We start from the raw sequence: 11425 nt of genomic DNA, 5'->3' as shown, positions 1-11425 counted from the left end.
ATTAATTTTTTTTTTTTTAACTAAACCACTAATAATTTTTTCATAAAATCTATATTTATAAGGTCCATCTTATGAAAACTCTTTTTCAAAAAATTTACTCGAATTAGTTGTATCAAACGGAGCCTCGTTAATGAATGGAGTCGTTGTTTCAATTTATGATTAGGAATAAAAGTCTTACAATGAAATTAAATAAAAAAAAAAATTTGAATAGGAATTGTAATTTAAAACAAAAACAAAGGAATGGTTGAAACGGGGCGCAAGGGACAGAAGAGTAAAAATGAAAGAAGAAACCCATCCAACCGCATGACGCCGTTACGTGGTAAAAAAGACAAGTGGGAAGCGACAATCTCGATGCATCTCTTTCCTCTCTCCCTCTTTCTAACCTAATCTTTTCTATTATAAACCCCTTAACTCTTTCATCTTCTCACTCACTCTTCTCAAATCTTCTCAATCTTCTCCAAATCTCTCAAATCCAGTCCAACATCATGTCTTGCTTCAAGAGCAAATACGCCGGTAATTTATTCTCTCTTCTCTCTACATCGTCGTTTTCTATTGCTTTTATTAATCAATCTATCGTATTCTTTTTGTTGAATGGATTAATCTCTTTTGCGCTTTCTTCTGTAGATCTATGTGTTGTTTAATCTATATGATTAAGATCTGATTCTATTTGAGATTTACTTTGATCGTTTAGTATTTTTTTCATGTCGTTTTATCCATTCAATCGTGTTTGATTTGTTTGATCTATTAGCTAGTGTTTTAGGTTCGTTCTGATTGTCCCTTTTTTTCGTAATCTTAGGTTTAGATCTATTTTTTTACCGATCGTTATTAATTCTGAGATTTGTTCTATTTTTATATATTAAATATATATAGATCAATATCAGATTCTATTCACTAATTATAAAGTAATGAATTTGTGTTTTTCAGTGTTATACTAATGTTCTACGGATACGTTGGCATAGATCTTAAAAGTAATATTCTTATATATAAATAATTTGTATGCTTCGTCACCTAAAAATATACTTTATGATTCTTTTAGGTTTTAAAATTATATTTATATTTCCGTAGTTTGCAATAGATACATAAATAGAAGTTAAAGGAATTTTAAATTCAACTGATATGTGTGACTGAGTGAATCTTTCGAAGCATGTTGTTTGTGTTCTCAATACATAAAGTTTGAATCTTGTAATGTATTGAGGCAATTAATATTTCTTTCACGTTTTTAGATCTAATTTACTTTAATTATTTGTTTAGGGGTCAATTAACTTAGATTTAAATTTGCGTGTTTATGCTACAATGCTGTTGATTCTTTAACAATGAAGTTATTTGTGGCTTAGAGACTGATGATCGAGCGCTAAAACTGAATTGACTGCCCTTTGGCACTTTATTGAGTACAAAATTTCTTCTAATAATCTGATAAATTATTTTTGATATAATGCAGAGGAGCTGGCTAAAAACGCAGCCTACATTGGCACCCCAGGAAAGGGTATTCTTGCTGCCGATGAGTCAACCGGCACAATCGGAAAGCGTCTCTCCAGCATTAACGTTGAGAACAATGAAACAAATAGGCGTGATCTCCGTGAGCTTCTTTTCTGCACTCCCGGTGCCCTTCAGTACCTCAGTGGAGTCATTCTCTTCGAGGAGACCCTCTATCAGAAGACTGCTGATGGTATGGTGTCCGAACTCTTTGATATCATTATTTTCTGAGTTTATTTTGTGAGTTTTCATTCTTTAATGATGGGTGTGATTTTGCAGGCAAGCCCTTCGTTGATGTCTTGAAGGAAGGTGGAGTCCTCCCAGGTATCAAGGTTGATAAGGGTACTGTTGAACTTGCTGGAACCAATGGTGAAACTACCACCCAGGGCTTTGATGACCTTGGTAAGCGGTGTGCCAAGTACTATGAAGCTGGTGCTCGCTTTGCTAAATGGCGTGCGGTTTTAAAGATTGGTCCAAATGAGCCTTCTGAGTTGGCCATCCACGAGAATGCCTATGGTTTGGCTAGATACGCCAGCATCTGCCAGGAGAATGGTCTTGTCCCCATTGTTGAGCCTGAGATCCTTGTTGATGGTTCCCATGATATCAACAAGTGTGCTGCCGTAACTGAGCTTGTTCTTGCTGCATGCTACAAGGCTTTGAACGACCACCATGTTATGCTTGAAGGTACCCTCTTGAAGCCCAACATGGTTACCCCTGGATCTGATTCCCCCAAGGTTGCACCAGAGGTGATCGCTGAGTACACTGTGCGTGCTTTGCAGCGCACTGTGCCTGCAGCAGTTCCTGCAATTGTGTTCTTGTCTGGTGGTCAGAGTGAGGAGGAAGCTACCCTCAACCTCAATGCCATGAACAAACTCAAGGGGAAGAAGCCATGGTCACTTTCATTCTCCTTTGGACGTGCACTTCAGCAGAGCACTCTTAAGGCATGGGGAGGAAAGAAGGAGAACGTGCGGAAGGCTCAGGCTGCATTCCTCACTAGGGCCAAGGCCAACTCAGAGGCCACCCTTGGTACTTACAAGGGCGATGCTAAGCTTGGTGAGGGCGCTGCTGAGTCTCTCCATGTCAAGGACTACAAATACTAAACGAAGAAGTTGAGACTTCTGGCCATGTGTTTTATATAAGAGTGTGACTGGCGGTATAACTTTAAGCTTTGTCCCATTCTCAGGCATAGTTTTAGGGGTTTTCTTTTTTCTTTTCATATTATGAGGTTAGTGTAATAAAAGCTTGGGCGAGGAGCTTTCGTTTGAATCGTTTTGTCAATTAAGTTTTAAACTGTTTATGTTATCGTTTCTTTTTTGTTTCTCTTGAACCGATCATTTGTTATAATTGACAATCAATCTGTTATTTGATGAAGTTTTGCTGGTTTTTCCGTTGCTTTTGTGATATAAATTATACATCTTAATGAGAGGCCGGGCCTTCATCCTTTGGATGATTTAAGGGCTCAGATTTTGAAGGCCTATGTCGCTCGAGTGATGACAAGCTAAAATGTATAAAGGCCCGGGAAAAACGAATCTTGTTGATAGCAGTAACACCTCAATTATTTTGTCTTTGCAGTTTTCATGGTTTAAAACCTTGTAACACAAAACTCTTGACAAGTTAATGAAGGGATTGGAGAGTCACGGTTTGCATCTGATTTATACTAATTATGATTTTTTGTATTATTTTAATTTGACTATCAAATATATAAATTAACAAAAAGAAAAGTTTAAATTTTGTCAATTATCAAATTTTATTATAAATTTATAACTAAAACGAGAAAAAATTATTTGCCCCCATAGTTTTGAAAAGAGTCTTATTTTGTGAGGAAAGTGCCCCTCATAGTTTCAAAAGTTCGTCAAATGAGGATCAAAACTGTGACGCTGTCTGAACTCTCGTTAAATGTTCGATCAGAAATCGAGTAAAAATAGATATTAAGTTTATTAACCTTATTTATTTTGTCTTTATGTGTATGGGTCTAACAATTATGAAACCTTGAGGGGCCAACTACAAGAAAATAAAAAGGAAAAAAAAATCAATAAACCTTAAAACGGAGCCAAAGACCCAAGAGATCAACCAACCAACTTCAGAAATAAACCAAAAAGAAATCCCTATCGATCGTCAGCCAATTCAACTAACACCAAACCTTCGATGGCTAAATTTGAATTGATAGCCATATCAAAAACATTTGCAATATAACAACACCAATTTCAAATCCACCAATATAATAAATACAGATCAACCAATCGATACAACCCAAATCAATTGATGATTGAGGAATCCATGAGCAATAAAGGTGAGCAAAGATTAAAGAGGATGAAAAATAAAAAACAGTGGCCGAGCACGGCCGCAAGCCGCTACCAGGCAGCATTTGATGAGGTTGCAAGCCGTTACTAGGTGCCATCTGATGCATTTTGTTGCCTTCATTTGAGGTCACGAGTCATGACCTTGAGGTGTCGGTGGAGGGTTACAACTATTTCAACAATGGAGTGAGTAGGGATGGGCACGAGTCAGGGCGAGGCCGGGGACCACTGTCTCCGGCCCCGACCCGAAAGCCCAAGGGGATTCCCCGATCCCGGCCCGAAGCTCGTTCAGGGAATTTGGGGAATCCCCAAAAAAAGCCTGTTCCCCAAACGGGGAATTTGGGGAATCCCCGAATTCCCCGTTTGGGGTTTTTTTTCTTTTCCTTAATTTATACTTTTATTATTATTTTCTCCCAATTATATATATCAACCAAAAAAGAAATTAAATATATAATATACATATTAACGTAAAGACCATATCATCAAAAAAAAAAAAAATTAAATCTATAATGTACATATTAAATATAAAAACCATCATACTAAAGTAACACAATTATAATTTGTTATTGTATAATGTATAATTGATTTTCAAATAGTAAAATTATTATAGATATATATGATTGATTTTCAATTATTAAAATTAAAATTGATATATATATAATATACGGGCCGGGGATGGGGCGGGGCGGGGCAAAGCCAATCCCAGCCCCGACCCGTCCTCGAATTTCAGGGGGCAATTTTGGGCCCTAGCCCAGCCCGAATCCCGAAAAATTCGGGGAAAATCTGCCCCATTTTGGGTGGGGCAGATCCCCGCGGGGCCGGGCTATGTGCCCATCCCTAGGAGTGAGGCAAAGGCTTTGTTGGCGATGGAATGAAATGATGGCTTGATAGGTTTTTATGGTGGTGGTTTCATGGGCTTTGTTAGAGTTTAGATGAAGAAGATAAATATGGGTTTTAAGTTTTTCTTTTTTCTTTTGACTTTTATAAAGCTCACCGATTGAGTACCTTAATGGTTGTTCGGTCTTTTGATCCTAAAGAAGACGACAAAATGATAGTTAGTCTTGAAATATCGTATCTAAATGCAATAGATGTATTATTATATTTGACACAATATACGAGACCAGCCATAACATTTATAGCTAGTAAATCTATTGGCAATATTTAGTTCTACACCAACTCGCAGACATTGGAATGCGATCAAACATATCTTTCATTACTTAAGTGGAACAAAAGACTTGAGATTAGTTTATCCAAAGAAATCTGTTAATGATTAGAAATTAGTTGGCTATACAGATGTTGGGTACCTTTCTGATCCCCATAAAGCTCGCTCGTACATGAGATATATTTTTACTTACAATGGCACTAAAATATCATGGAACTCTAGAAAAAAAAAAAAAAAACATTGGTTGCCACTTCTTCCAATCACTCTGAGATTCTTGCGCTTCATGAAGCCAACTGAGAATATGTATGGTTAAGATCTATCGTCCATCATATTGAGAATACTAGTAAGTTACCATGTACCTCGGATACTCCTACAATTACAAATGAAGACAATACAACATGTATTGCTCAAGTTAGAGGTGGATATATCAAAGGCGACAAAGCTAAACACATTTCATCGAAATTCTTTTACACTTATGAACTCCAGCAAAATCGAGAGATTGATGTCAAACAAATATGTTGAACCCTTATGTTTTTTATGTGCCAAAGCTAATCAAAAGTGTGTTTCAAGAACTAACAAATTGCAAAGGCATAATGCAAGTCATAACTATAAAATGAAAATACAGATTTCCAGGTAGGAACGACCATTTACGTTAAAGGAACGCCCTCTCCATTTCATATTAAGACCATTCCACTTGAACAACCTCGTTTCCTCTAGTTGCTCATGGCTTTGCCCAAATTAGCACAATTTCTAGTCAAGCCGGTCCATCATGAACGCCCGTTCCATCAAGCTATTCTACAAATATGAAGTATATTTAAAGGCTGATAAATCTTGAAGAATTAAAGCGAAACGACCATCCATGGCAACAAATGACTGCTCTCCTAGCCGTTCCATCAAGAACGGCACCATTCCATTAGGCTATTCGTGGATCTGTCCAAAATGGCACACTTTGAAGATCTGAAGCAAAAATCAAAGTGTTAGATACAAATGCCTGTTCTCGATTGAAGAACAACCGTTCTTCAATATGACCAAGCCAATCTAGAAGGAAAGACATCATTCAAACAAGTTGTTCACGTCCCTTGAATTTTTGGAAATCTGATGATCAAGAAAGGAATGACCATTCTTGATATATGAACGGCCGTTCAAATGTAATGAACACTCATTGTCAGAAGAGGAACAACTAGTACCAAATAAAGGTGGAAAAGTGGCCTGCCCGGCCCGACTCGTGGCGGGTTAGGCCAAATAACGGGTCGGGCATAACCCGGCCTGCCTCTTTGTCCAAAAGGTTCAGCCCAGCCTAGTCTGCCAACCCTAACCCACTGGGTTTTTGTGCGGGCCGAAACAAATTTTTATTTTTATTTTTTAATGTTTTTTCTTTGTGTAATTTTTTTTAGTTAACTTTTCAAATATCAATTCAATTAAATTATTTTTTTTAGTTAACATTTCAAAAATTAATTCAATTTTAATACAATTAAATTGTAATATAAGAAAAATTAGATTTATTCATTTATCAAAAAAATAAAATAAGAAATAAGAAATTACAACAATTATTACCTCGTGAAAAACCTTACCAAGAAAAACCCATTTGGGACAAAAACTTGGTAAGGAAAATAGAGTGCAATAATTGACAGTTAATTTACAAATTACAAAACAATTAATTTAGGACCTTCCTCATCTGTATCATCTAAATTACAAAATTGAAATGATTCTATTAAAGTATCGTCGACAACCTCATATTATCCTGATGGCGCGATCGTTCCCAACCTTGAAGACATGTGAGGACTTCAATCAATTTTGGTGAAAGTTTAGTCCTCCTTTCATTTAAAATTCTTCCACTTACACTAAATGTTTGTTCGGATGAGACGGTTGAGACAAGAACAAAGAAAACATCCAGGGCAAGTCTTGATAGTACTGGAAAAATATATTTTCTGGTTTTCCAATATTCTAAGACATCAAAGTTGGTTCTTTATTGTGGATCTACTGGTAGCAAGTCAGGCGTTCCCAAATATTGGTGAAGCTCATTACTCTGCAGTTGCATGGAGGACATTATATTCATTGTTGATGCTTTTAAAGAGGAGGTTGTGCTTTGGATTAGGGTCTTCTTCCGCCTATTAAGTGCACTCCAGGAGTCGAAGTTTTTATTTGTGTCTTCTACTACTACTTCCTCGGGTATTGCGCCTATTTGCTGGTTCCCATACATGCTTTTATATTGCAAATATACCTTTCCAAGACACTGTCTTATCTCTCCTAGTTGATTGGCATATGCTTTTTCTTGTAAATTTTCACTTAACGTGTCTAAACCATTTTCTAAACCCGCTAATTTAATCCTAGGATCAAATATGGTAGCTAAACAAAAAAGAAAAGGAATGGATTTCCAATATTTTTAAATTTTAATTCCATTGCCTCTATTGGTCCTGCTAAACTTTGTTTCTATTTCAAGCAAATAAATCTGAAATTTTTATAATTGTATGTATTACCCATGGACTAATAGGATAACACACACTAGAAAGTTTTAAAGTGGCAAGATAAAATGTTTTAAGAAAAGAATAAAATTTTTGAGCTATATGTCAATCAATTTCTATCAAATAATGAGGACTCATATGATTTGCTACAAAATAACTAATTAAATTTGCATAAGGTAAATATGAATCAAGCATTAAATAAGTACTATTCCACCTAATAGGCATGTCTAATGCAAAAATTCTAGGAGACAAATTTGATTTTTTTACAAACATCTTGAAATTTAGAATTTCTTCTATTACTACTAATAACCCAAGCTAAAGAATCCCTAATTCTACCAATATTATTTCTAATTCTTTTCATACCACTTTTTATAATTAAATTAATAATGTGACATGCACAACGTTAGTGAAAAAACTTCAAATTGTCATAAAAAGGAAAATTTATTTTAAAAAAAAATCTATAACTTTACTGTTAGCACTTGCACTATCTAAAGTTAAACTTATCACTTTGTGAACAATATCATTATCTTCTAAAACTTCAACAATTTTATTATAATTTTTTTTACCACTATGATCTACATCCATTAATTTAAATCTCAATAAAGATTTATTTAATTTACATTCGTTATCAAAATAATGACTAGTTACATAAATATAATCTTATTTAGCTCTACCTAATGGAGATCGAGGTGTTGACCAAGTTGATGGTCCCAAATATTGGCGGTCCAATGACTAGGGCAAAGACAAAGAGGATGAAAGAGGCTTTGCAAGGCTTGATCATAGAAGTGCAATACAAAGAGGTTGTACTAGAAGACTCTAAGACTAAATTCGAAGATTTCAAAGCTTCACCAAGGATAGTCCATTATTTTTTTATGCAAGGGGTAGATTCGGAAGATCAAGTTGGATGCAAGGATTAATTTAGGAATTAATTTTTGTTTATTTAATCTTGGGCTTTTTTTTATGTTTTAATTATCATTATATTTTTTAGTCTTTTATTTATTTAAGGTTTATTTAGGCCCAGTTCGCTTGTACTTAGGCCCAACCCATTTTTCAATTAGCTAGGGTTTTCTTTTAGGGTTTGTTGCTTATAAAAAAGGGCAGCCATGTTATTTTTTGGGAACAGATTATTATCAATTGAAGTTTATTTCAGAAAGCTATTTGCTTTGCCTTCTTGTGTTCTTGATTGAATGCTTGAATCTCGACTTATCAAAGGGAGTGATCAACCTTTGTGGCATCTCAAGATTAGGGTTTTAAGGACTTAGTTTCCTTAGGGTTCTAATTTGATCATCCTCAACACATTCCTAGCAAACCAACTTGTTCCTATTCCATCATTTGGTATCAGAGCTTTGGTTGTTGTAAACAGGTTATTTATCTCCAACACTCGTTGTTTGCGTTTTATTCAAAAAAAAAAAAAAATTTGAATTCGTCTTTTCATAGTTCTTCTGCGTTTTCTTTGAATTTCGTTAAGTAGCTGTCTTTGGATTTTGTTTCGTAGTTCTCTTTGAATTCTTCCTTTCTTTTTAATTTTTCTTCTGCTTTATTTTCTGTGTTCAATCCATCTTTGTTCTTAAAAAAAAAAAAAAAAAAAAGGCAGCAAAAAAAAAAAAAAAGAACGAGTGGCAATTTCGAGTTGTTAAGTTTCCTTCTTGTTCTCTTTGCTAAGTATCCTATTTTTTTGAATTAAGTTTCCAATTCTATTTTTCTTGCTTGAGTTTCTTATTCTTGTTGAATTAGTTTCCTTTATTCTATTCAGTTTCCTTTTTATTTTGTTCTAGTTTCCCTTTATTTTTGTTTTGGTGATTGTTTCAAGCATATACAAGGTTGTTTGTATCTTTTGCCTTCTTAATCATTAGCGTCATTCTAGTGATTTCTTTCACATGCTTTTGTTCCTTTTAGAGTTTTCTTATTTTTCTTGGTTCTTTAGAGCATCTTGGGTCTTTCTTTCTGTTCACCATTTGCCTCACTAAGTTTTTAAAGTTCTGATTTTTGAGATTGTCACCATCTACCGTTGCTTCTTGAGATTTGTTGAATTCTTTGATTTTGTTAAGAACATAAAGGGGGCTAGCTTGGCTTTGAGTGGTAAAAGGCAAGAGATCATCATCAAGAAAAAGCCAACATAGTGTGAAACACGAGTGATAACAATCTGATTTGATTGCAACCTGAGGGAGTGTGTGAGAACAAACACCTTTTTTTATTTAATTTTACAGGTTGAAATCATGAGTAAGGAAGGAGGAGAACCACAAGAGGTCGACATGAAATTCTTCATCAAGGCTGTTAATGACCAATTAAATTGCTAAATGCGAGATTGAATGATTTGGAGTCCTCTTCCGGTTCTAAATCACATAGAAGACATGATTTCGACGAAGAAGACGAAGCTGATTCCGAAGTGGAGAGAACAACTTATAACGGGCCAAGAAGGTTGACTCCAAGGAGATAACAATATAGGTAGTATAAGATGGCAATTTCGACTTTTCAAGGAAAGAATGATCTTGACCATACTTGGAGTGGGAAAGAAAGGTTGAGCACTATTTGATTGTCATAATACTCCGATGAGAAGAAGTAAAGCTAGTAGCCGTGGAGTTTACAGATTATGCAGGTATATGGTGGGATCAATTGGCAATCAATAGGCACAGATGGTGAAGGCCTATTCGGTCATGGGAAGAGGTGAAGTTGGTGAGCGCAAGAGATTTATACCTAGACATTACTATAGAGATTTGTATAGAAATTTGCAAGGATGGTCCAAGGTTTCATGAGTGTAGAGGATTATTATAAGGAGATCAAATCGCCATGAATAGAGCAAACATAGGAAGACAGAGAAGCAACAATGGCTAGATTCATTGCCGAATTGAACAAGGAGATTGCTAACGTGGTTGAGTTGCAACATTTCTACGGAGGAGCACTACACAAAGCTGTTAAAGTGGAGAAGCAAATCAAGTCCAGAGGTTCAGATCTGTTCGTCCTCTAGCTCTCCATGGAGATCAAATTGGAAGGACAACAAAGCTACTTTCAGAACAAAAGAAGAAGCAAAGTCAAAGAATTCGGTTGCTGTTTCTAAAGGTAAACCCGAAACTAAAATTCCTACTAAGTCATGTGATATTAGTGTTTTAGGTGTCAAGGATTCGGACATATTGCTTTCGAATGCCCAAACAAAAAGGTTTGTTTGTACGCAAATGGAGAAGTAGAAAGTGCTAGCTCAAGTGACGATGAATGCCACCTTGGAGGAGTTTTGATGTTAAAGTGGAGAACCTATGCATGGTGATTTACTTGTTATGGAGAGCCCTGAGTATACAGCCTAGGATGAAGGAGATGAGAAGCAACGTGAGCATATTTTCACACAAGATGCCACGTGAAGGATAAGGTATGTACGTTGATTATTGAGGTGGAGTTGTACTAATATTGCTAGTACTTTGCTGGTAGAAAGTGAATTTGAAGTGGAAGAAGCATCCTAAACCGTACAAGCTACAATGGCTGAATGACTGCGAGAAGTGAAGGTAAACAAGCAAGTTCGTGTTTCTTTTTCAATTGGCAGTATGAGGATGAGGTTCTTTGTGATGTGGCACCGATGTATGCTAGTCAATATTGCTTGGCCAACCATGGTAGTTTGATAGGAGGTGTCACATGATGGGTACAAAAATCGTTATTCTTTTGTAATGAACAACCAAAGTTGTATTAGCCCCTCTCAAACCTTTGCAAGCTATGAGGACCAATTAGGATAGCAAGAGAGTGCAAAATGAGAGAGAAACAACAGTGTGAGCAAGAGGAAAATAGAAAGAGAGTAAGTGAGGTCGAGAGGAAAATGAAGAGAAAAGTGAGCAAAAATGAGAGAAAAGCGAGCAACATGGAGAGAAAAATAAAAGAATGAGTGTACTTGCTGAAAAACATGAGGTTAAGTGTAATGATGGCGAGGCAACAATACTTGTACTTATGTATAAGGATTTTTATTTTTCTACTAATGACCTTAACTCATCTTTGCCTAGTGTTGTCGTGTCTTATTGCAGGAATTTGATGACCTATTTCCTAAGGAGATTCCC

At 35.8% G+C, this 11425-nt stretch overlaps 1 protein-coding gene across 1 annotated transcript; it reads left to right on the top strand.

Moving 5' to 3' along the window:
• The first annotated feature begins 355 nt into the window (after window positions 1-355).
• LOC116132314 (fructose-bisphosphate aldolase 6, cytosolic) lies at window positions 356-2856 on the top strand. The gene is made up of 3 exons (XM_031417968.1): window positions 356-513; window positions 1439-1666; window positions 1753-2856. Exons 1-3 carry the CDS (start codon window positions 486-488, stop codon window positions 2571-2573), a joined length of 1077 nt encoding a protein of 358 aa, XP_031273828.1. The 5' UTR covers window positions 356-485; the 3' UTR covers window positions 2574-2856.
• Window positions 2857-11425: the final 8569 nt, after the last annotated feature.

Source organism: Pistacia vera, unplaced genomic scaffold (assembly GCF_008641045.1).
Source record: "Pistacia vera cultivar Batoury unplaced genomic scaffold, PisVer_v2 Contig250, whole genome shotgun sequence".
Lineage (NCBI taxonomy): Eukaryota > Viridiplantae > Streptophyta > Magnoliopsida > Sapindales > Anacardiaceae > Pistacia > Pistacia vera.
This window is presented reverse-complemented; position numbering and strand designations above follow the sequence as displayed.